The following is a 27,168-nucleotide window of genomic DNA, read 5'->3' as shown; positions in this document are numbered from 1 at the left end:
TTTATTTGGCCAGCGTATTATCATAAGAAGAAAAAAACAACATATTCATCGCAAGGCAAACGGACAGTGCTATCTAAAATGGTCAAACAATCAACTGCGTGACTTGAATTTCAATTACTGTATTTGGCCTTAATGTAAATCCACCACGTCGTAACGCACAAACATTTTTATTTTGCCTAATCCACGTAGCCATTTCCTTAGCTACCGTTTCACCTTTTTTGGGTTCAATCATAAAGCACCGCGCATTTTATGTGATTTCCAAAACGGAGGACAACAAAGTCATAAAGATTTGCATTGATTGGATTCGAAATTGAAAAAAACTAGTGACGAAATAACCAAGGAAATTACCGATTGATATTCGAAATGTCAATTGTTATGTGTCGCAATGAAAAGGGCAACCATTCACAAAAATCGACAACAATTTAACTGTGCAACGGTGCTAAACGTTTTGCATGCGTACGGTTTGCGATTGCATAACGCAAAATCGTAAATTAAGAATGAACGGCAAGGAGAAATACTTCGCTGGTTACTCAATCCAACCAAGCGAAATATGAATGCAAGCACCACAAATCGCGATCGGTTTTTTTTTAATCTACGCTACGACAAATTCCAACCATATTAACAATCAACGAATCGATTAAATTTTTTTCTGCTCTCGCCGCTCGCTAAAAAGCATTCATTTTTTTCAATTATATTTTATTCAGTTTCATTATTTACGGTCTCTGTTTTGTGGTCGATGATTACGGTGTGTGTGTGTGTGACTGTGTGAGTGCGGTTTTAATGGCTCTTTTGTTCACAACTAAATCACATCATAAATAATATCAGATGCATTTACACGGTGTGGCGAGTGCTAAGCCGTAAAAAGACAACTCTAGTAAGAAAAAAAAGAACATAGTTGTTGAGAGTGTTGTGACTGAATTCGGAATATATGTATGCTCAGTCAGTCGCTCGCTCAGACGCTCAATCGCTCCGTTGCTTGCATTGCAACTGAACACTTGAACCGAGTAATCGCGTTCCGAATCGATCATTTTCTTTCTCTATTAATGGGAATAGCTTTAATGCATTTTGATATGTTGGAAACGGTTCTTTTGGTGGATTTTCTGTTGGTTCGTTAGTAAAAGGAGAGACACAGAATCAAATGAAACTTAACTCCGGCCAATGAACCACAAACACAATCAATTCGATCGGTTTTATTTTCCCGTGTGTGTTTGTCTGTTCGGTGAGCATTTCATTCTTCTTAAGCCATTGAAAGATGGTTTTACAACTTTTGACACGTTGGCTTTGGATTGTTATTGTGCACAGCGGTTTTTCGAATCTATGAGATAAACATTGTTTATTGAACAACCGGCAATGGTTTTACGCTCTGAATGCAATCATAGCGATTGTAAAACCATTAAATTTTCGTTTGAATTGCTCGTTTGACATTTGATTTTGTTTGTTTTTATTGGAAATTTGAACTTCAAATCTCAATTTAGACGTGCACAAGGACTAATTTTATGTGACTTGTGTCTAACTAATGTGTAATGCTACACGAGTTTCGTTTACAAAAACAACGATGTACACCACAAAAGGTGGAATACAAAGGTCATTCTGACGAAGGCGTCTTAATGTTGTTCTGACAGGCTCTTGAGAATTTCTGACGCGAATTCCAAAGATGTGAATCGGCAAACGTGTTTTGTTCGGGTTTATTCGACATTCGAGTCGGACATGAATCACTGTCCATCGATTTACTTTCGCTTAAATTTTTTTGTGTCTTTTTTCATTGTTCAGTATCATCACGAGTTGAATGAAATGCTGGTACCTGCGGCTCGAATTTAAGCAATTATTATGACTTATGGTTTGCACACACGAAAAAAAATGAAGATCTTAATGATTGGTTTGACGAAGATGCGCTGCGCATACCAAACGTTCAATTTTTCGGTTTTGTTTTCGATTGTCCGTTCGATTGGTTACTCTGCAGAATCCGTTGAACGACGTGTGTGGTCTCGTCGGTTGTTCTGCAGCAGCAACCGATCTGATCTCGTCCTTCTGTTGAATTTTTTTTTTTCAAATCTTATCGACATCAATTCTCTTGAATCTCAAAGAATCTCGTTGTCTTTCTCTGAAGTGAAACGAGTCATAAAATTATAAAGCGATTATATATCGATTTCAAACGTTTCAATAGAAATGGGTTGAATGCAAACGGACAACACACTCGACGAGAACAGGTATAGATAAAACAAAATTAATAAAAATTGAAGTTTGTTGAAAGTAATTCAATATGATTCACGTGGAATGGAGAAGACACATTCGACGAATCAATTTTTATTATATGATTTTGTTTTTATCTTTCTTTTTTTTAAATTCAATTTACGTGATTCCCTTAATGAAGTGACGTCTGTCCAACAACATTGATAGGTGATACGCTTTGGAATGTTTGTGTGTCCATGACACGGAGCTCAATATATTTAGCTTGGTGCTGGATCATTTCAAATTAAGAACCGATCATGATTTGAATTACACCATAAAATTCGATTGATTATCGTCATCGACGAATGCGAGCGAGCCACTTAATGGATTTTCTCTCATAAATTCAATCAAGTTTTCATCACATGTCTTCGGGTAACAGCTTAAAATACCATGAAGTGATGAGAAAAATATTGACGATTTTCCGACGATTGTTGTTTCATTATTATTTGGCCCAATTCGAAAGTTAATCGGAAACTAAAGCATTTCACGCAAATCTCAATACATTTAGGACACCCGAAAAATGCGATTACAGAATAACATAGAAAAAAAAATAATAACAACAAGCCCGAAAGAAACGAAATTTATACGAAAATATTTTTCGAGGTAAATGCGGTAAATCTTGCCACAGCTCACGCATTCACATACCAAAAAAAAATAGTATGTGCAAAGCATGAAATGTGAAAAAGGCAAAGAAGAGATACACGAAATGAACAACAACAAAAAAAAACGGTAAAGAATTTTGTTTACGTTTTGAATGTGATCGCTCGTGCTTTTAATATTTTGTTGTTGTTGCTGTACATTTTAGGTTGCTCTCAACATTTGCCGTGTGAGAAATTACTTATAGTGGAAGCGATGTTCTATCGTATTTTTGCGTGTTTCGCTCCGTCATTTGGACCGTGTTTTATTCTGTTTCGTTCGTTGTTCTCTAGCCAACGCATGACTTTGAATTCAAGCAAATATAGAATATAATCAAATAAACATCGGCGCGCTGAATGTACTGAGTACACACAAAAGGTGGATTAAAATGTACGTGTACGAATTGGAAATGGTTGGACGAATGCCGTGCAGAAATGAATTGAACTCAGATGAAAAATAAAAAAACGAAACGAAGAAACGAGTACACACTCATTTCCGAAGATTCATCATTATTAAGCAACTATCGTTTGAATTGCACACGCACACAATGCGATTTGAGAGAACTCTATAGAATGTTCGATTACAATTCGTATTCCGTTCAAGCACATATTTACACAAATGAATTGATCGGTGCGCAAGAGTTGCGACCTGAGAAATGGGCTCACTGCCGTCCCAATTTACCAATACGAAAACGTAAACAAAACAATTATGTTAACCGCGACGATGAATACATCGTTTGGCGATCCTTCGACTCAACAACGACACCACAATAGCGCAAATAGCGTAGAAAGTACGAGAAGGTTAAATGCAAAGAACTTTGCCTGAAATTGCGATGAGTCTGACGTTTCACGTTGGTAGTTTGAATGATTCGTTGTTATTTTCTCGTTGCTTCTCTATTCCGTGTAATAATAAACTGGGTAATTATTTAGGCATGATAAAAATCTATTGAGACAACCGACCGTCGAATGTGTTGGAAGCGAGAGAGAGAGAGACAGAGAGAGAGAGAGAGAGAAACGGGCAAAATTGAATAAAAGGATCAAATGAAGTGAACGCATTAATTTCGAGCTGTGTTTCGTGTCAGTACGAAGAAGAAGAAAAAGAAGAAGTAGAGAGAAGAGAAAAAACAACGAAGGTGCCTACGAGGGAAAAAATATCACGCTGTTAACTGGATTGGAAGCGTTTTCAATCTGACATATCCTTAGTGTTCGAGTTGGACATCAGCACGCATGAATACGAAATGCGCGCGAGCGCGCATGCGCGTTCACTCGTACATTCACTCGCAATAACAACATGCAACGCAATATAATGATTCAGTACGATTTTGATCATTCCAAAGCGACCGCGTCAATTCAGCTCTATGAAAAATATCATTCTCGATCGCTTCGAAAAACCGGTTTAAAATATTCTTGTTACTTCTTCTTCTTTTCCCATTTATTTTCCCTCTGTGTCTTCTTTGGTCAAATATGCGTGCGTGTGTGCGCGCGCGCAAAAAAAATGAGGATGATGAACAAAACATTGAGAAACGACAAAATGCTTAACCCGCATTTTAAACAAACAATCCGAAGTGAAGAAAACATTTCTATATTTTTTTCACTTGATTGCACAACCGTGCCGGGTCGGGCCGTAAAAGGAAAATGGCAAAGACATACACACACTCCCGAGAGTTTCATCCCATTCAAAATTGATTGGAGATCGACTACAGACGATTGTAAATGATGGAACAATTTTTGTTTTTCTCTCTCTTCCTTTCCATCCGCGTACGATAATTATGAAAAAAAATCGCTATGTTTATGAGTGTAGACTGTAGAGCGACCTCTACGTTGAATCTCATTTAAAAGTTATTAGTGTTTACAAATCGATGCTCATTTTTACGACACACCAATGTGCTCAACCCACGAGCCGTCACCAGCGTTTGAATCGATATTTGTTTTTGCACGATATCAGCTAGTGTTTGGATTTAATTAAATGTTTCGCATAAATTGCGCTAGTCAAGGTCGGCTGCCGCCACAGCAGCAGTAGTAGCATCATCTGAGACGATTCATCGCAACATTTAACCAGAAGCACATTTCAATTCGATTCACGATTCAACACAACGATGCATCGATTTGGTTTTTCTACTATGAATTTGCACGGTTTGCATTAATAAGATGAGAGACAACCTTGACGAATCGCATGATATCATGCGAAAAGTAAGGAGAGAAATTTAGCAAAAAAAAATGAATTTTTCAATCGCCAATTACAGCTCACCTTTGGTCGCATTCGATCTATCACCACTCGTTAGTCTACTGAATATCGTATTTAAAATGTAATCACAAACACTTGGCATTTTTGATGAAGCTTAAAATCCTTTAAATCGGATTCGAATCTTTTTCTCGGTCACATTGTAATTTTTATCACAGTTGCACAGAATTCAACGTTGATATTTTTTACTTCGTTTTTTGTTGTTGTTGTGTCGAGGCACGCGCTAAATCCCTGTCTCTCTCTCTCTCTCTCTCTCTCTCTCTCTCTCTCTGCCTCTAAATGAATTCGCAAAATAAATTTATAATTTTTTGACAACTTTACACTGGACCTATTTCATCTGTGACTCAATCATAACTGAATCGCGACCGCTTTGTGTGTGCCGCATGCCGAAAACGAAATGAGATGTGGCAAATTGTGTATATAATGAGTTTTCGTTCAAAATAGAAAATTATGTAAACAAGCGGGAAAAAAAAGTGTATATATACGAGAAGAATTACGTATTGTGTGATGATGATTCACAACAGCAGCACAGCTTAAGCGACGTTCTGTCTTGCTTACACTCCAATCGAGCGATGGTGATTGTCTCGAGACGAGAAATTCAGTGTCAGCATTTTTGTGAGTGTATATGCGATAGTGTGTGTATGTGTGTGTTTGTAACCTTTTGTTTTTTTTTGCGTCGTTTGTGTATACGGCTTCGTGATTTCATTCAGGACAGAATTAGCTGTGCACAAGACAGAATGTGATGAACAAAAGAGAAACGAAGCAAATGAACTGATGAACACATGCCAAACCAAATGGATATATAAATGTAAATATGTTGTCATTGCGGCACGACGAAACGAGAAAAAAACAAAGGCAGTTCTTGTTTTGGACAAAAGTAATTATTCTCTCAAAGCGTCAAATGCCAGAAGAATACATCCGAAACAAGTAATGCAAATGAATGTTGCAACGTGCGTCCCGGGGTGAAAATAACGTGAATATTGGCTTTGGATTTGCAATATATTTTGTAATGGGCTACTGTCTTCCTGTTTGTTGAAAATTAACAACTGAACGAAAAAGACGATGAATCGAGTCGAAGGGTTTTGCTGAACGCTCAACAATGCTTTAACGTGGTTTATCCGCTTCATTTGACATTGGCTGTACAAAAACTACCGTTATTGTGTGTATCGATTTTATTGCCATTGTCGGCTGGTACCTGGATCTTCTTTCGCCCATTCGACATGCCGATCCATTTCAAACGAAGCCTTACACCACTTATCTTTTTGTCCATTTTCAATTCCTCGAGTTTATGAACACTGGAATTATTCCACGCATTTGATTTGTTTTCGATTTTATGGGGCTTTGGCATTTTTTATCCGATTCGATCCGAACCTTAAAAAACTCAAATATTTTTATCTTTAGAATATTTACTCTTTTACACAACATTTTTGACCTATTTGCACTCGAGGTCTTGAAAAGCCGACAAAGATCGAAATTGTTTGGCCGGTTTCTAAATAAACGATTTCTACCTGAGCCGAGCATTGATATGTCTATGTGTGTTTGTGTATTCAAATTCATCCATTTATACAGACAACTAATCCATTAATCTAATAATCATTGTTTTTCTTTTTTGATGTCGAAACAAAGCCAATTGTTGGACGTTTGGACACTTGGAATGATGAACATTTTTGAAATAAGTGTTCATGTTTATTTACCGAACCGATTTCTCGTGTGTGTCGATTTTGTCGTTTCGTCTTTGAAGTGCAACCAAACGAAATCGTTGCATTTGATCTTATCAGCTTTCTTTTTTACATTGTTCAAAAGACAGCGATTGTGAAATTGGGCCAATTTGCGATCGATGCGATAAACGCTCCATGAGCTCTAGTCTGAGTCGAAATTCGTGACTTCGAAATGAGTGTTTCACTTATCGTTTGAGACCTATGCACTTAGTGTTGTACATGCATTTGCATGACACAAAACCTACGGTGGTTTAAATATTTTGGAAAAATTTACATTAAATTTCGGTCGTTGAATGCCTATTTTTTTTAATGTTTCAGCCTGGTTTCTTCGAAGGTGTGCAAGATTATTCGATGTGCATTAATAATTCGGTTTACTTGACCCAATTTCATGGTAATTGTCCTTAAATTACTGGCATAGATCATTTTCAAATTTAGATCTTTATAAAACTCCTATTAAATCAGTCAACAGAAGGGAATAGAAAAAAATGGAAAAATGGATTCAGGCAAAAATGCCTTTGTCATGTCCCATTCTTTATCTCATGAAATTCTATCCATCGTATTTTTTCATTTAAAGTTCAGTGTTCTTCTTTTCATCACAACAATAGAACATTTAATAAAAGCCGAATAGAAGAACACTATCGAAATGCGAAGTGTCTTGTGCACAAATATACCCCAGCGATAATACAAATAGACAAAATGGATGATAGAGTGAAAGGTGAAGAGGAGGAGAGGAAAGCAACACTGCGAGCACATATTGAACCTATTAATTCTCTCATTCTTAATTTTCATCATTCATTTCATAACATGTAGTACTGTGTGTGTTTGAAGTACAAAATGAGTCTATTGTGAATTGAATGTTTCAAACAGAATAAACATACAGTGTTGCCGATATTGTGTGTGCGCGTCTCATTCGACGAACAACAACGAAAACGAAAAACGGGTAAAAAGAAAAATAACAACATCGTAAGAATGGGATACCTAACAACAGCATATTTTCCACTTTCAACGGTGTAAGTATGTGCAATTTCAGGCCATGCCATAGTCATTGAAGCCCCTAAGTGCTGATCAATACTGCACGATAAATAGTAACGATGTTGTTGTTTTTTTCAATAGTGAAATAATGTATTTGCTGACTTGATCGAAAATGATTTGCGTCAAATTACAATGCACACTTCCGTCACTCTTCAATTTATTTTGCATTCAATCTCTCGCTGCCGACAGAGAGACTTCCTTCGACACCGTGCCATAGATACGTTTGAAATCAAATATCGATTCTTGCTTTAGAAATATTCGAAAGTTGAAATCAATTAATTTTTCCTTCTCCATATTTGTACGAGATTTCCAAAGAAAGAAAAGCAGAGTATGTTCACCTAAAAACGGGCATCGAACATTATGTCTGTGTTTTCGTCTAAATCAAATCATTTCGTTCTGGAATTTCGATCCACTCCTATGTAATTACGGCCATTTTCAATTTTTCCAAACACACACACGCACACGTTTGTGCCGACGGCAATCGTTTATTTTATGATAATTTCCAAGTTCACATTAAATTATGGCTCATTTTACCGCCTCCCAGATCCTTGGCTTCTTCATTCGAATCTCTTTCTCGGGCAGAAAATAAAACATTCAAATCACCAAGTAATCACAACGGCAGGTCCGATCATAACCAATAAATTATCGAAACGAAAGCACGCGCAATATACATTCCAAAAAGGAAGACAAACCGGTAAACAATACGGCAAACACTTATGAATGAGAGATCGAACCATAACCAGGGGAAATGCTAAAAGCCTGTTGCATTGATAAGTGTGCAAAACTCTTTAGGAACGCCTGCTAATCGGCCGCAAGATCGATATGTTCCAGCGTTTCTATCTACTGGTTTTTGCCATGATAACTGTATTCGATCGACTACAATAGCTAATCAATAGCCGCGTATATTATAATTTCCATAAAGAGATGGATGATATTTTTTTAATGACAACCCAATGCAATGCGCGCACGCTGTCAATGCGGAACTCAATGATATAATTGAGAATTTTTTTTTTGCATAAGTGTGCATTCCGTTATACGCTGAAGCGAGCGACAATTACTACGTCTGCTACTGTACTTCATGCGAACCGATTCAACAACGATCTCATGATGTCGATTGAACTCTATTTTGAATAATCTAATTAGCCGAACAGCGAAGGAGATCGATAAATAGTCCGATATTTCAACACCTCAGAATTCCACGTCGAACGAAAAATTGTTCGTTTTGGCTAATTCGATAGATTTTTTTCTTCATTCATTTCAGGCAGTTAATTTCTTCTAATGGCAAATTATCGTCAATTTTCTTTGGTCCAGCAAAAAAAAAACGCGTTCCCATCGAATCAATGGATTTCATAAGCAATAACTCGAACAAAGTATAATCGACGGCGATCAATAGAATAGTTTGGTTTTTGTTGTTCATTCGATAACGTGTACTGTGTTCGATGACGCAACCAAAGTAAACTTGAGCACGATGCGAACAGCAGAGAAGTTGAAAATTCATTACAGAAAATATCCAAGCCAAAGAGCTAATAGTCAAGAACAATGCCCACTGAGAGATTTCTTATGTTGCTGTTGTTGACCTGATTTTTAACGGCAGTTTTCACATAGATTCATCGTAACAACTTGTGCTTGTTTGGCTAATGACACTCGTTGAATGCGAGAGCTTATAGGCCGTACGATTTTGTTGCGCAATATGCACACACAAAACTCATTCTTACTACATTGTTTTTTTTTGTATCTTTCTGCCGTCATTTTCAGAACACTTGAACCATAGTGAAACGTAACAATGGAAACAGCACAGCATCGAGATGGTCGACGGAAAAAAATACACATCCAACATCGTTCAAATGTGGATTAAGAACGGTAATGAAGAACATACTTTTGCCACTCAGATTCATACTATGTGTGATGCAGCTGAGCGCAACGTTTAAAGGGTTTCCGTTGTCGTCCGGGCTTTTATAACGACTTTTCTCTCTCTCTTCGTTTCGGTTGCAATGCTGAAGAGGAAAAAAACAAACAAAAGTCCACTGAGAATGCGGCGCATTATGAATATTCACCGTAGAAGTGGAAGCACTACAAAAATAAGTTATTCGACGATGCGGCAAATCAATTTAAAATGCAAAACCAAGACAAAAAGGTAAAAGAAAATGAAACAACAAGTAGTTTCTATTGTTTACCATTTTCAGTCGTCACTCGAAATTGGGCTCATTGTTTTCCTTGTATTTCTTCTTCTTTTCATTCAAGCGCATTGTTCTGGTGCATTTGGTGTGTGAAGTTTCTTAATGGTTTTTCATTTTTTTTTGAACATCTAAAACCGAATTCACTCGCTTGGCTTGAAGTAGCTCATTGAAATTGGCTCTTGATCATGAAAGGTAATACATTCGCAAAGTATTTTCTTCGTTCTCGATTTCGAGTCGGGTTGAATGGAGTTCGAAACGGAATCAAACTTAGCATTAGAAAGCAGCAATTAGGAGAATGTCAATCAGCGGAATAGTCAAAGCTGGATGTAGTGTATCGTTGCTGGTTGATTCTTTCTCTGGTCACGTTTACTTTCATCGCAATTAATTGATGTGTATGCGGGCCACCTGCCTGATATCGTTAGAGTGTGGCTAAAATCAGACGCACGTTTAATGGCGCAATATTCATTACGATTTTAAATGGGTTCATCATGATTGCAAGCCCTTTCCGAATTTGAGAATTCAAAAGGAAAAAAAAACTATTTAACACACGCCGCTGCGGTGACTCGGAACAACGCATAAATTTATATAAAAACTTTTGGAATAAGTTGTCGATTTCATTTTCGATATGGTTGCTACGTGTACAAAACTATTGTCACGAGTCCAACTTATAGTGCGCACGATGTTTCCTCTCTAAATCAAATGGTTTTTCTTCTTCTTTCTTTGTGTGATTTTCGTTCATTCAAATGAATTACAATTCAACGTTGATTTAACAGAATGATTTGAGACTCGATCGAAAATGTGGGCACATTTCATTCAATTGCATGCTGATAATGATAAAAGTGACGCTCATCCTCAATTGTGTATGTCATGACTTGACGGTTTAATTCGCCCTTCTCACTTCATTCGCTACGAGCGTGATCGTCGCTGCGAACCAGAATGAGAGAAAACGAAACGAAGAATTAAATGAAAATTACAATTTTAAGCTCCTCAATTCGAGTACAATGGACAGATTACAGTGGCATGTGACTGGATAAAAATGAAAAAAAAATATGAAAAAATCAACTTAATCGCGTAGTGGCGAGTGATTGAGAATTTGAATATTATTCCAAGCAATGACATCGATTTTCCATGAAATTGCTATTAAATTTAACTAATTTGTTCAATCGAATAATGGCATTTTTACTGCTGGAGACCCATCTCTCATTTCGATGTTCAATTTATGCACCATCATCTTTCTTTAGTATTTGGAATTTATCGTACGATGACAATTTTGAAAAATAATCCAAGGTTGATCATGGGGCCTCTTGTGTTGTAATCAGTTTTTTTGATGACGTTTTCTTATGATTTATTAGGCTAAGTGAACAGCGTTCGATTGATGTTGATTGATAGGTCATTCCAATCTATTTATATAATTTCTTTGCGATCACATTGTTTCGTCTCTCGCCGTAAATTAAATGTTCAGTGTTCACTCTGCTTTCATTATCACAAAACTATAAATTTTAATTAAAACGAAACCAGTCGTTCACGTGTTTCGTTGATTAGGCATTGATTAATCGAAAAGCGTATACATTTCTTCGTTTGCGGGACAAGCGATCGCGTGAGTCGGTCAACCAAGAGTGATCGCGTCGCAACGTGTGTGTCACTTTCCGTTAGAATATTTTTTTTGTTTATTGTTGATAGATAACAATGGCATTAGCCTGGCATAAAAATGCAAATTGAGTGTAATTGGAAAATCGTGTGGTCGTGTATTATTGCTGGTGCACGCATTAAAATTGATGTTCGAAGGCAAGTCAAGCCAAACCAAGCTAGCGCGCTTCGTCTTCGGTACCAAATTAATCCAAACAAAACCTGATTATGTTGACAAAAGCAAGCGATAACGGATTTGATGAAAGACAATGTCCGATTGTCATATATTGTCACAGTGAAATGATGCATTTTTATAGGAAAAGCCTACGCGGTGCACTCCTTTAAAGTGTTATTGTTCAAACGAACGAATGAATTAGACTGTCATCTCTGGAGAATTGAGAAGCGAAGAATGGAAATAGTAAAATGAATCTTGGCACTTTAATCGATTTCAATTGCATTTGAGTATTGAATTTCATAGGGAAACATCGTTGGCGTCAATCATCATCGTTTTATTGCGATAGCATAAAACCAACGCGAACGTTGTAAATGCAGCATAAGCATAGAACGATATAGATGCAGGCCAGAATGAACGAGTATGTTTTTCTCATTACGGTGTGGGCGATTTGATCGAGATACAATTTGATTATTCAATCTGGGCAAAGGCAGGCCAAACCTTTCCATAATTGTAGAGCTGAGTCGAGTTAATTGAGCGATTGAATCGAAATGGGGATACCTCAAAACAAGAAGGAAGTTTAACAAGCCAAAATGTCGAGCTAATTTCAACGTTAACGAATCAAAACAGACTGTAATTGACTATTAACCGAAAGGGTATTTCGATTTATTTTCCCATATGAAGCGTGAATCCATTTTCGGATTAGCTTGAGTTGTGATCAATTGCGGTGTATTCGAATTTTAAAGTCTTGAGGACCATAAAAAAAGACAGTAGCACTTTCGATTCAAAAACCAATAGGCCACATGCTCTAAATCACTTTCACATCGTTGAATGAAAAGCAAAACTTGTTTCACTCGGTTTTCTATTTCTACACGAACGGAACGCAACAAATGGGTACAAATATTCGAGTAATCCGGTGTGTGTGTGAGAATTGCGTGACAAGAAGCTGAACTGAACGGTTCCGAAACCGACAAAGCAGAGAATAAAAACAAAAAGCATGTCATGCGCTCTCGATTTGATCGAATGACTTTTGTTGTATGTTTGTGATTCCCATTGAATTTCCAGCCGGTGACTGTGTGTGAATTAGTTTCGGCGAAAAAAAGCAGCAGCAGCAGCAACAACACAAATCGAAAAACAGAGAAAAATTAATCGAATTTTTCTTCGTTTTCTTTGTTCACCTTATCGCGAGAAATGTTTCCAATTTAAAAAAACACACAGAACTCGAACCAAATATTTTAAATAATTTTACTCGATTCATTGAAGAATGCCATCGTATTTTTAATGTGCGTGTGATTCGAGGTAAAAGTGTATGTCTGTTTTTGCCTGTTTTCCTTTCATGACATTCACACAGAAAGAGTAAAACCATGTCAACCGTTGTTTTGTTTCACGAGAAAAGACAGATTTAAAAAAAAACATTCCATCAAAATATTTTGCTGGATTCTTTTTTATATGCGCCTATAAATTAAATGCACGGTGTTAATCCGTCTTAAACGATTTTCATTCAAATCCGATGCGTGTATGTGAATGAGAAGAGATCTTTGATAGCTTTAATACTGTGATTACTGTGATATTTACCCGAGTGTACTTCTTCATCGCATTTGTTGTTTTCAGTGTGATCTTTTGATGTATTCACAGCCGTCGATGAAGTTGCCAAGCCATTGTTTGAACTAGTGGCAACATCTTTCAGCAAGAACAACTCTTTTATTAACGCATAAAAATTGTCCGATTTAAAGTATTCTTCGAAGCGATCAAATAACAACTCAGTAACTGGTTGATTAAGTAGATTCTCGGCTGTTTGATCTACGCATTTCGATGTGAGACTTTTCAGCAGTGAATTGCTGCGTGACAACTTTGTTGAATGGGCACGACGAATAAAACTGAGCGCTTTGCGCGGTGAGGAAGCGGTTGAAGGTGACAGAGCCAACTGAGCCCTTTTATCAATAACCTGTGGTGATGTCACAGTTGTACTGCTCACAGGACTCGATGCTGACGCGGCAATGGCATCGAATGAATAATTCAACGAAATTTTCGGCGATGATTTCAACAAGAATGAATACTTTGGTGGAAAGGTTGAGGAGTTTGTGTGACTGGCTATGTTTGATGCGGATGCTGATGTTAGAACTTTCGGTGATAGATTTTGTGGTAACGTTTTGGATTTCTCTTTCAGCGGCGACAATTGGAATGATTTGTCCGGTAAACATAGAATATTCGATCGACTCCGTGATTTCATCATTTTTATGGGTGTCGATGTGCTTGATGGTGATTTTTGCTCTTCATCGTCATGGCACTGATTTTCATCGTTTATTTCCAATTTGGCATCGTCGTCCAAATTAACGCTGCCATTTAGAACGATTCCATATCGCTTGATTTTATTGCGATTGTTCACCTCCGATGTTGAAATCGATTTTAACGGTCGATCCACTAAAGTTCGATCATTTTTGCTGGAAAATAGCGCTGTCGATGCGGATGCGGTGCGTTTGACGCCCGTTCGCAGCTCTACTTCATTTGACGCCATCAAATCAGCAGACTCATTTAGGCTCCAATCATAATTGCACACACTCTCCGGTTTGTAGATTTTATCAAGCGATCGTTTCTGTCGTTCCGTCTTAAAGTTGTCATCATCTTTGCTTTGATTTGTCTTATTGTCACTGTCATCGATGTTGGTGGTGGTGGCTATTGTCAACGGCACATAAAATGTGGATCGACGACGTGGTGTCTCAATCGAATTGCTGGCAAATGCATTTTCCGTGGGACTCGATACCGCTTGAATCATATTTACAGCCAAATTCTATTTTCTCAGCGTTCGTTCTGAAAACCACACAAAATGCTCGAACTTTATACTTCGTGTGTCGTTTGGAATTCGCTTATCATGTCTCACTGTGTGTTTATTCAAAACCGAAGAGCAAACACAAAAAAATCAACTGTTTCTCTTATCGCTTATTTAAGGGAAATACAGCGTAATGTATATCGTCTCTTCAAAGTCTTTTTTTTCTCTTTCTTTCTTTTTCTCACTCCGTTGACTAATAGTTCAAACACTTTTTTTGACAGCAAAATTATGATTTATTGCCGTTTTTTCCCAATGCAGTCGTCGTTAATCTAAAAACCAAGGCGGAAATAATCGTTTTGAATAAGCCGAAAAATAGGAAATATCACATTGAAAACAATCACAGCGCAATTCAAACACATTTCCGAACAATGAGTGTTCATTTCCTTTCTTTCGTTCATAACAGTTCTAATCCTTTCTGTGCCTTTGTGTACCACTTTTGGCTGTGTGCTGCGCACACACTGAGTTCAATTCATTCCGCCACTTATCGCTAACTTCTCTAAATTGTCCAAACATTCGCTTTGCTACTGTTTCTCCAGACTGACTTTTGTGTCAGCTTTTAAATTCTTGTTTTTTTTTTAATTTTGGTGTCTTTCTTTCTGCTCACGTCGACTTTCGAAATTGACTTAATTGCGTTTCAGATTTATCAACAGCAGTGCGTTGAGAGTGGCAAATGTCCCATTGAGAAAATTAATGAATTGCGGTAAAATTCAGAATGTGTGTGTGTGTGTGTGTGTTTAAGCGCGCGCGCGTCTTGTGGCGTGCATGAATTTTTGGTTTCCATAAATTGAGACATATCAAATAGAAAGTGCTAATATTCTAATGGTCACATATAAATGTTAATTGAAATTAGGGGGCAAAAGCTGAAATATTATCAATTTTCAGAAGCCAAGCGTGATATTTTGGGCGCATTTTTTCTGTGTTTTTTCTTTCAACTTAAGCATTGGCAATATGAACGAGAAAAAAGTGCGTAATTTGCATTTTAAGAGGCTAAACATCTGCTCTGCGATCCGCATTGAGCAAATTAAATTGGAATGTTCATTCGAATGTGGTGTTATTTTGGGCGATGTGGAATAGAATAGAAGAGGGGAAAAAAACACGCTCCAGAAAATGAATAATGTCGATAAGCCAAATGAGTGTGAATCGAAAATGTATGCATAAATTATAATCGTATCGATATCGATATGGGAATTTCTAATAAATATGAATGTGTCTAAAAGCCATTGATTATACATCGGTGATGCATGGTTGTTGTCTTTTCTTTTGATGTGTGTGTGTGTGTGTGTGCGCAGTACCTTGTGGTGCGAGCATAAATTTATGGAAGAAAGTCGTAAAAAAAAATACGAGAAGAACATTACATATAAACGTATGTTTGTTCAATCGAAATGAAATATAACCAACATCTATCGGGGAATGTTTCGAAGTCGGAACATTGATTCCGAATTGTTTCATTGAGTAGTACACACAACATGAGTCCCATTCGAACAACACAACAAAGATAGACCATATTTGTAAAGCATATGTATATTTATGTGCCGTATTGTTTGTTATTCTTTATGAGTTTTTTTTGCTTTTCTATCTCGTTCTATTGCTCGCGCGCGTCGCTCTGGTGTCGCCACCGCCAAGGCCTATTCGTTCAGTCGGCATCGACAACAACATCATCATTATTTTAATGCATTCATAGTATCGATATGATATTAGTCGGCATTTCCATTAATTTGTATTACTAATGTTGCTCTTGGTGCGTTCGACCGCTGATCACACGGTATGCGGTTTCGGCTTGAAAATGTAACGATCGACAGGGGAAAAAGAGACCGACAATATATTTCGTTTTCTGGCGGCAGGTGAGAGATATATAGAATTGAATGTAATTGGGCTCAACATGGATTATTCTTGTTCACACCATTTCATTTAATGAACGAAAATGTTCGTGTCTGCACCAGTACCATTACGATCGATTTTGCACGTATCAATGTCATTTTCATCGTCATCGTCATCAAATGAACACTCGCCCCATATCGAATGTTCTTTCTCTTATTCGCTGATTTGCATATTTTGAGTAAAACGATGAAATTCGAGAACATTTATATTCACTTAACAATGCCGAGCAGAAGAAAAGAAAGTTTCAGATCCATTTCATGTGTCAATCGTTCTGCACACACACTCACATAATTCAGAAATGAAATGATTAGTTTGCATATTCTCATCACCTTATTCAATGGGTCGCTCTAAAGAGCCAATGATTTTATGGCATTTCCCGTGTCTTTTTTTCTCTCTCTCTCTCTCTTTTGTTCGGTTTGACTGAATTCGATTCCCTTTTCATGCGAAGAGACTGAAACGGAATTCCGTTTGCATTGCACGGCATGGAGATTGGGCTTTAACAGAGGGAACGTTTTTTTTTCGTTGTTGTTTTTTTCAATTCAGCCATCTGGCTGGTTACATTGTACCAAAACTCAACACGTTTTATTTGCATTTGCGATTTTATTCCGGGTTGTTTGTTTGTACATTTTGCATTGACTTCATTGAGACTCGCATTCAGAATGCGAAAACAACTCAACTAAGCAAATATAATCGAATTAAGCGGCAACATGCTTTCCGTGCGCCGGCTAACGAAATTCTTTTCACTCGACTCCCGTTCACGATTTTTTTTTTTTTGCATATTTCCTACGACACAAATACGCTTTCGTGAAATATATTGCAAGCGACACATTTCTCGAGTCGAAACGGATTTCATTTCAACTAGTATGAAATGCACGGTTCGCTCTCCGTTATTTGTTAAAATTTGAATTGCGCATTACAGAAATAGTTTTGATCCGAAAGGAATAAAGCATGTAAATGTCGTTGGCAGTTGTGCATTGCCCATCCAACTAGATATCTGTTGTTGACTAAATAAAACATAAAGGCAATAAAAATGCAAACGACAAGCATTTTTCTTCGAAATGTAATAAATTTTTTGTCCACATCGATGCAAAACTAGAATCAGATAATGTGCACTTCATGGAAAAATCAACGGAAATCGGAGATTCGAAGCAATACATTGTCATCGTCAGACAACATTCGAGTGTTCGACGTGTGTGTGTGAGTGTTTCCTATGGAAATCAACTGAAAATAATGTGTAAATATGGTTTGTCATAAAGTCATTGTTATCAAGATACGGAATGCGTCGCCTACGTTGCCTGAATCACTAAGTACGTGATTCCGTGTCGATTGCAATCAAAACGAACGACCGACCAACCGACGCAGGTATGCACCAGAGGAAAAAAAATCACGCATCGAAATGATTGTATTACCGATCAGACGGTATATTATGTTATCTGTGGTTTCAAACATGGTCGCTCGATGATGAGTAGGTTCTTTTTTCTCGCTTGATTGTAAATTTCTCCATTCAGCAATCGATGCAAAGACCGAGATTATAAAGTTTAATTTACGATCATCTCCACAGCGATTCCATAGCACTCATCATCACTCGGCTAATCTGATGAGATCGTGCTAAAGTCGGAGTTAATTAAAGTCCATTTCATGAAATTAGCTGAATGATTAGCGATCCTTTCATCATTTCGAATTCATAATTGATCATTTGTATGTTGAGTTATAACGACAACTGTTCCGAATTGATTTCATGCGATCGAAAACAACATACGGATTTCAAAAGTGGTCGATTTAGTTTTTTTGTTTTTGTTTTTTTCATTTTGAAAATGATCGTCAATACGGAAAACCGGTTGAACCGTCATCGACAATGACCGTGAACAACGGTTTGTTGTTATGTCTTACATTTTTTTTTCTTCGAAAAAAATCCAAAGCATCAAAGCCTAATTGAAAATGTATACGAATGAAATACGGTTTGTTTGATCGACACCGAAATCTCTTCCATGGTGAAACAATTTAATCATCAATGTGTGTCTGAGATATGCGGTGATCATCACAACGAAATTATCGTTGGAATTCAATAAAAATATCATATTTTTATACAGGGTTTTCGCTGTGCGTTGCGGTTTACATTTGAAAACCATTTCCGTCGCAATCAACACAGCGTCTAATCCTTCATTAGTGATGCTCAATTTGGTCTAATTGAATTCCAGATGGACAGACGAGAAGCTGTGATGCGCTCTCATAAAAGGTCACATGAAGATATTTTGGATCAGGGCCGTGCATGTGAAATATGTGGAAAAATCAACCTCCATTCTTCTTCTGCGCGCATTTTAACCGCATGTGAATCGCTCGGTGTGTGTTTTTCTCATGTGCCTACTTCATATTTGTTTTGTTTGTTCTTCACCATGTAATGTATTCACCATCCATTTTGAGAGAACGAAAGATGCAGTCGCTGGAAATGATGTTTGCATTCAGACAGAAATTGAACGAAACACACATAGAGCTCGGCTCTCGGAATGGAAACCTATTTATAAGCTTATTGCTTGGTTTTAATTTAAAATCAATTTCTCTTCTTCTCCAGCTCTTTGTTGGCCGTATGGATATTTGCATCGTTGCACCACGATTCAAACATGTTAAAACAGAAGCTTATCATTCATCAAATTACCACCAGTATTTCTACTTTCGACTGCATCAATTCCAAGTGACAGCACAAATAAATGGTTGAATTTATGAGCGTGTACTTTTTTCTTTCCTTTTTTTTATTGTCATAAAAATGGGAGAAATGCCGAATGTAGATGCTTATCAGGCATTGAGGTTTATGAAATGCCACGACCATTTTCAATGACATTTCATGGCGAGATGTGAACGGGAATTTTTTCGTTAGTCAAAGCCGGAAAAGCGAACACTACATCCATCCTGTTGTTTGGTGTCATGAGTTTGCACAAACAGTTAAGCGATTTTAAATTGTATGTCGGTGCTAATAAATGCAACTCAAGTATATTCTCATTTCGGTTTGCGGAGCAAATGACAATTTTGAGAGGCTGAGAGACAAGGAGAGAGTTTGCTTCAATTCAATGATCGCCTGAAAATGATTTGCTTCGTGTGTTGGCGATAATGATCAAATGTTTGCTGAGATGCACACAGCACCCGTCTCACATACATATGACGGTGCTGCTGCTGCTGCTGCTCATGCGCTTCGCTTAACGATGTCTGAATTGAAAAATTGCACTTAAAATATTTGCTGATTGTCGCGACAAATCACTGTACAAAAAGTAAGCACTCGCACTCGGTCTTCATTTCAATTTACATGCTCTTGGAAGCGATTCAAGAAGGATGCAAAAGAGAAGACAATCTCAGAAATTTCGACGTTGACAGTGGCTCGTGAGAATCACTCGGTGTTGCCATGATTGCCTAAGTGTTTGATGAAACATCGTTCAATATTCTTGGGCATCTTCCACGTTTCGATCGACGAATATATAATTTCTCGATCAATGTCGCAGTCACATGCAATTGAGCCATTTAAATGCGGTTAATATAAAATCTCCCCCTCTCTCTCTCTCTCTCCTGGTTGAATTCCGAATTTATGTCTTAAATTGTTGCACATTCTGCTATTTTTTCTCCTTCATTATATTCTCGCAATAGCTCGTGACTGCCAATAAAAAGGCGGAGATGAAGTGGTATTCTTGCTCAATGACGTTCAAAGGTGAGCAGAGAAAACAAAATCAATCGGCTGGAAAGGAGTCAAGAAATTAATGAAGAAAATGCGATTGAAAAAAAAACTAGCAGCGAGTGAAAATTATAGCATTCGATTCGTACGTCAACCGAATGGGTAATATTTTTGTATCAGGCTGACACAACAATGGCAACGCAAGCAAAGCAAACGAGGTAATTCGAATTTCAGTCAACAAGAACAATGTTACCAAAATTGGCATATTGACGGAAACCACAAGCAATTGTGCGCCGCCGCCATCGTCGACATCGCCGTCGTCGTCCTTTCTTTGGCGACGATCTTCTTATTACGGAACATATAATTTTCTTGTACACCAATTTTACTGTCTTTTATTCGAAACTTCAAACGGCAAACAATTTTAAATTTATCGGCTCATCGAAGGCATCAAAGCAACATTGTACATAGCAGGGAAATGCAAAAAAAACAACGAAACCATCATCAAAAAATGAGCAACACAAACATTTTTTTTTTGGTATCGCAGTAGTCGATCGATGAACGGTGCAGTTAAGATGAGAATGGCTACATCGATGCCACCTAATTTAATTTTATGACTCAGAAGGTCCCTCTCGCTTCAACTTCAAATACTTATTAAATTAAACACAAGGAAGAAAAACGTTAGCGTTGTTGTTTTTTGTTCCTCTCATTCTCGTTCTTTGCGTTGTTATCGTTTTGTCTCGTTGCGAGTGCATTTAAAGGAGTTATGCATGGAAGGGCGAAGACAACGGTTCTTGTGTGCGTGTGCATAACGAAAATAGAATAAACACACATATTGAAGTAAGCGGCAGTGAATCGGAACGATGATTTCGATGAATGATGTGAAAAGAAGAAAAAAACAAAAAAAAAACGTTTTTCGTATGCACAATGCATCCAATTCGTTAGAACGACAACGGAATGAAATAGAACACACCGAATGGACGTTAGGGCGCAAGCCAACAGTTTGAAGCGTAGCATCAACATGATTTCTCTCGGCATCGGTTAAGAAACCCGTGAGTCCTACGACGAACCAAAAGAATGGCATCGAACGAACGGGCAAGTAAGCGCGCGCGCTCACGAGCAAACGATAGTGCTTTCTCAGCATAAAATAATCAGACTAAGGCAGCACAGTGCATTGCATTGCATACGATAGAACGGCAGAAGAAGGAGATAGAGTGTGTAAAACCGGTATCATGCATGGCCATTGCGTTTCACTGTGCGTTGTGGCGATGCAATGCAAACGAAACAAATAAACGAACAGACACAAAATATGTTTTTGTTACCAGGTTAAATGAACGAATGTTGTTTCATTCGTTCATTCGAATCGAGCTGGTGGAACATGGCAAAATACCAAATGATGGCAACGACAACGACGACGACGACGTCGTCGACGATGACGATGAATGTGTTACTCATTGATTTCCCGGAGAATGCATCGTTTCAGTGTACTTCGAAAAGAGCAGAGAAAAAACAACCAAAATAACAACAACAACCGAGGTGTAAATGGAATAATTCAACAATCAACCGGAGACTGAACCAAAATAAACAGAAGGATTTTCAAAGGTTTTTCGAAAAAGCAAATAAACCGTAAAACGTCGATGCAACACTGTGTGCTCGTCTGAGAACTGAAACCGTTGGTATGTCAATTATTTTTCCCATTGAAATGTGTATAACTGAAAGCATTGCAAAAATTGTCTCACATTTCCCTCCTCGAATAATTAGTTTGTCAAACACACCAAAATTGATATCCATTTTGGCAAATATTTCGCTGCTGACACATTGCTCTTTCAATAGGCTCAATTTGAAATTGGTGTCAAAGCAAAAATTACACTTTGATTAATTCATTCACTTTCTTCTTGCTTAGCGAGCAAATGAATACTCATGCGCAACCATATCGGTTAAGATTTGACTGTCTCAGAATGCATTTCACTCGTTGCTCATTTCTCTTTCGCAGAAGAAGAAAAAAATGGTTTGCGACGAAATACTTGAATAACAACTCGTTACAATGCACGCATTCAGCAGCGCATTCGTTGAGAAAAAGAAACAACACACAGAATCGCATAACCGAGCAAATTAGCATGAAGCGGCAGTGCGATAAAAATAAAATGTATATTTTTGCGATTTTATTGAGACGGTTCGTTTGTTGAAATGCGCTTTCAAATACTAACTGACCGACTAACCGATCAAAGCGAATATTTCGCCGTCTGAATAATATAATAAACGATTAAAACAAATCGAATGACACGCACGACGCCAATTTTCTGAACAACGCGGAAAAACTTGCAGATTGGCAACAATAAACGCACCTTTGAGCGTCTCTCTCTCTCTTACTATCGCTTCGAACGGGTTTTATGGCATTTTTACTACATTCGAAAACGACTTTTTCTTTTTCTGTATTTTCACCACAGATTAATGTATGCGACTCTAGTAGACAATGACGGTATTCAGAAGAATATTCAGACTCATTTACAATGATGTATTCAGTGGTCAACAATGGTTTGAATAACGATTGATTGGTTTTTCGGTATTATGAATGTGACATTTCCTAGATTTCACTATATAAAACAAGTTCACTGGATTTTAAAATGTCTATTTTGATTTTTCGTACGGAACGAATAGAGAGACTCATCCGATTGAGGTTGAATTATCCGATTTGATTCATCAACCACTATCGTTGAATCATTTGCAAAAAATATCCACCTTGTGTCATGAAATAACGTGTTTATAATCCAAAACAATGATGAACCCGTCTCGCACAGCACGATGATCAATCGATTAATATGTTCGTCAATAATTTTCGGGCTCTCCTATCAAATGTCATTTAAAATACATTTACTGCTTACGAAAAACACACTTTTAACACATTAAAATCTCTCTAATGGCTTTGTTTGGTTGCGATTCTATCACAAAATCTCTATTTTTTCTTCTTCTTTGCTATTTTACTATGCAGCTAATTGAGTTAGCTCGATGATTATGCGGGTTGCGATTTGCACAAGAAATTCCATAAGACACACTACTTTCTTGTTTTAAAAAAAAACTGTTCTTATCAATACAACGGATCACAAAAATTAAAATCTGCTTTACAATTTATTCTGTTTTATCAAGTTCTTTTCAAAGAAATCACAACGGAATTCCTTCTTCTTTTTGCAAAACGATAAAAGTTTAGTAACTGACTGAGTGAGGCACGATTCAGTGTAAAAATGAAGATAAAAACAAAATAAAATGTTTAAAAAACGATTCGTATGTGCATGTGACATGCAACGTTGCCTCGTTCTATCGTTGCCTAATTCATACTGGAGATATGGTGTATTCGGTCGCATAGCTAAGGCCCAACATCAAATCATTTTTAACGATCACAATACGGTTGTGTTTGTTTGTATTTGTGTGCGTGTGCCAGCACTGCTGGCATTCCACAACGTGACTTGAGGCTATGCTGGTTGCTGTGTGTATGCGTTTCGAATACGTTTAAAATGTAGTATTGAAACGAAACAGAGATAGACAGAGACGAGGAAAATCGAAAATGTGCTGCATAATATTATGCTTTTTAGTCGTCGACGTAATTGTGTTTGTGCGTTCATAGGAAACCAATTTGTGGCATGTGTTTGTGCGATCGAAATATATCGGGTATAACGTTTTATGCATTGCTTTGCTCGTCCGTAGCCCGAAAACAAACGAAAAAAAAACAAATGTAGAAGAAGAAAATAAAGCTGAACTGAAACACCAGAATGAAATGAGACACAAAAAGAAAGAGAGAAAACAGCTGTATCTGTGCATACAAGAGACAAGCAATAATATTCACTAAATGCCAGATTATTCACCAACACACACTGTTGTCATTATGTACGCTGAGCGCGCAGCACTGTGCAAAGTGTCTCTCTGCCATATTTCTCAATGCATCTCGCTCGATCTGTCGTTGTGTGCATACGACCGCAATAACGAGAAGAAAGAACAGAACAGAAAAAAAAAATATACTGAACAAGCATTTTGTTTGCTTCACTCAGAATGAATGCACTCTCTGTTCATTCTTCAATTTTATCCGTTTATTTTTTTTCCTTCGCTTGCAGTGAAACGAGTGCTGGGTCATTTTTGTTTATTTTTTTTTACAGGAATTTTGCTCCTTTTACACACTGTGATTTTTTTCCGTTCAAGCGCATCGAATGAGTCAAAAGTGATATTCGTTTTCAATGGATCGTGCTGCGCCCGAAAAATAATTCACTGTCCTGCTACTGGCAGCAATAGACATTTTTGGCGACCGTCAATGAGCAATTTGACATGCAATATTTCATCTTTTTTTCTGTAGATTCGACCAACAGATAGCTGCATCAAATCATTTTTCATACGAAATCATTCACTCTTCTTTAATCGCCATTGATGTGGATGTGCCAGTTGCTGTATGATGATGAATGTTTTACCCGAAATTATTTCTAATTCATCTTCATCAAAATGCTATAGAACAAGGGAAAAATGACATAAAACCTGAATCAACCAGCTGACAAATTATTCAAAATGCACGTTTCGACCATCAGCCAATGTCAAATCATTTGACCGTTTTTATTCTCTCGCATTTTGAACATTTCGAATTTTCATTTGAAAAATAATTTATGCGAGCGGTTCTTTTTTTCAAGTTCAATCGTTATGATTTCAGGCCCATTGTTTCGGAATGACCACTTCGTCGTATGGTGCACTGAATACGCACACGTGTACGCATATGCCATACATTTTGTTGAAGATCCGAAGTGAAAGCAAAAGAAAAACATGTAACCGGATATTCACATGAGCTAACATTTGTTTTCTTGTTCTTTTCCAGCAATTTATCTGCAGTGTGGAAACGGTTTTCTTATTTGCACCGATTCAAATATCCGAAGATGTCAAATATGTTGCCAATTTGTCGATTTTTTGTAGATGGCGATGCAATCGGTTTTGATTGAATGAAATTTGTTTATTAACGAACCAATAAACAACTGCAAATATTTGGAGATGCGTCAACCGAGAACATTCTCTGAATCATTCTTTTCTCAATCATTTTGAATCACGTTTTTTGTCTTCATTTTAATAAAATTTAACATTTTGGCGGTAAAATGTCAGACGAAAACATCGGTGAGTATAATAAAACTAAACTTTTGACATACAGAAACATGCATTACACGTTTTTACTGTCTTCCACATCAGATTTCGAATTGCGTCGCTTGAAATTCATCGAAGCATGTGCATATTATGTGCGAATCGCGGCCATTTCTGTCGATCAACTGGAAATGACACAAGATTTGGCTAGTTTAATTACCGAACGATTCAGAGTAGCCAAGCTGGAATGGGCAATCGGACCGTTCAAATTCTACAAACGACTTTTGGACGAAGGAATGCAAGAAAAATGTAATTTTATCATCAAATTTATCTCGCACATGTCATGCAACGATTGCACATTTTTCTATTCAAATTCGCAGTGCCTGACTTTGATGGCAACATGTTGGATAAGACGGTTGTTCTGCGGCACAATTTTCGATCGATGGTTAGCCGGGAGGTTCGTGACAAAGAGCTGCTGTTGGCATCATCGCAAAAACAAATTTCTAACGAAAAAGATACCAATGGAAATGAGGTATGGCATTCGCCTTTACCGCACCCAGCCAAACAGCAATCATCCATGCCATCTGCGGCACCGCATGACTTTTTAATCGGTAATTTCATATTTTTCTTCCCTTTTGCCCATTCAATCGATTCCATGCTAACGAAGAAAACAACACGTCAATTTTGTTGCATCTAGGTTTCATGGTGCATATTAAACCAGATGTGCATTTAGATGAAATGATTCCGATCTGTGCACGAGATCAGCACCTTTTGTACAACATTTTCGGCGATAAATGGAAATCACCGGTGGTTATCAATGCGTACACCACAGTCAAAGGTCAAACCGGATTCATGCACAATTGGTTGTCCAATCACAACGGCGCACAATGAAGCTCAACGTCACGTCATCGTAATTGTGTCCGGCCAACCCAACCAGTTCCGCTATTTACACAAAACGCTTCTTTTTTTTATCATCATCACACAAATTAAACAACAGCTGGATGTTGTGTATTCCATTTTTCCAAGTGCATGAAATACGATAAAAAATGTCACTGAATATTTTTATCAGTCAACCATCATTCGCTATTGAAGAGTAGGTTTAAGAGCATTTTACGCCGTATTTAAATACGCGATAAAATAAAATATCATTCCCTTGCGTAAGCGCATTTTAACGACATCATATCAAAGTATTATTTACTTTTAAGTTTTTATCAGCTCGACCGAGAGCAAAAAAAAACTACTTTTTTGGAGGAATAACGATGAAACATCATTGTTCAGCCAGTAGTATATTTTAAACCAAAATAATTCCTTTAAAAAGATTTTCATAGTTTTAATTAGATTTTCAATCGAATGTACGAATCCTTTATGCCCAAATAAACTCAAAGGAAACAACAACAAAAACGGAAAATTCGTTACTTTGTCTATGGAAGAGGATCGCAAGACAATCGCATTCGCATTAGATGATTTGCCTTTGTTATGTGCATCGAAGTAAGTTGACTTTTATTATAGTGATCCGTCTAAATCATTAGCTGTTGTGTTAAAATTAATACAAAAGGCGTATGTCAGACAATAGCCGCATAGCAAATTCTGTTTCGATCGGTTGCTGCTGCAATAGTTCGAGAGAAGTGAGAGTAGATTCGTTTGTGCATCGTTTTTTCATTCGTTCGTTCGTTCCCATACGGCTTATATCGACAGTGACAGAACAAATTAAAACATGATTTTCACAAGTTTGTTCATTGCATTTGGTGAGGCTTTGTTTTCGATTTCCTTTTTGGCGTGCTATTGAAATTGGTTTCGAGCCGGAGCAGAGTTTGCTACCTCTTCATTCCAAAGAGAGAGAGAGAGAGAGAGAGAGAGAGAGAGAGAGAGAGAGAGAGAGA

General features: G+C 37.4%; 2 protein-coding genes across 17 annotated transcripts in view; one reads left to right on the top strand and one right to left on the bottom strand.

The window, feature by feature from the left end:
• The window catches only part of LOC129568060 (ras GTPase-activating protein raskol), a 128,715-nt gene that overhangs the window by 5,502 nt on the left and 96,045 nt on the right, over positions 1 to 27,168 (bottom strand). For 2 of the 16 annotated variants that reach the window (XM_055445588.1, XM_055445595.1), the window contains exons 1-2: positions 23,312 to 23,522; positions 13,407 to 14,927 (exon numbers count right to left, since the gene is read on the bottom strand). The exons of 10 other annotated variants lie outside the window; for them this stretch is intronic. In XM_055445588.1, the coding sequence (XP_055301563.1) occupies positions 13,407 to 14,604 (1,198 nt within the window). In that variant the 5' untranslated portion in view covers positions 14,605 to 14,927; positions 23,312 to 23,522. Of the gene's footprint in view, positions 1 to 5,112; positions 11,842 to 13,406; positions 14,928 to 22,927; positions 23,523 to 27,168 lie in introns of those variants that run through there. 4 more of the 16 variants (XM_055445701.1, XM_055445710.1, XM_055445687.1 and 1 more) reach the window with 2 other exon arrangements.
• Positions 23,399 to 26,689, top strand: LOC129568147 (uncharacterized). The gene is made up of 4 exons (XM_055445722.1): positions 23,399 to 25,324; positions 25,397 to 25,597; positions 25,669 to 25,899; positions 25,986 to 26,689. The coding sequence occupies exons 1-4, from the start codon at positions 25,306 to 25,308 to the stop codon at positions 26,177 to 26,179; spliced, it is 645 nt and encodes a 214-aa protein (XP_055301697.1). The 5' UTR covers positions 23,399 to 25,305; the 3' UTR covers positions 26,180 to 26,689.

The sequence above is a fragment of the Sitodiplosis mosellana genome, unplaced genomic scaffold (genome assembly GCF_009176505.1).
Source record: "Sitodiplosis mosellana isolate CC-2019 unplaced genomic scaffold, AAFC_SMos_1.0 Smas_scaffold_1, whole genome shotgun sequence".
In the NCBI taxonomy this organism is placed as follows: domain Eukaryota; kingdom Metazoa; phylum Arthropoda; class Insecta; order Diptera; family Cecidomyiidae; genus Sitodiplosis; species Sitodiplosis mosellana.
Note: the sequence above shows the minus strand (reverse complement) of the source record. Positions and strands in the feature narration are given on the sequence as shown.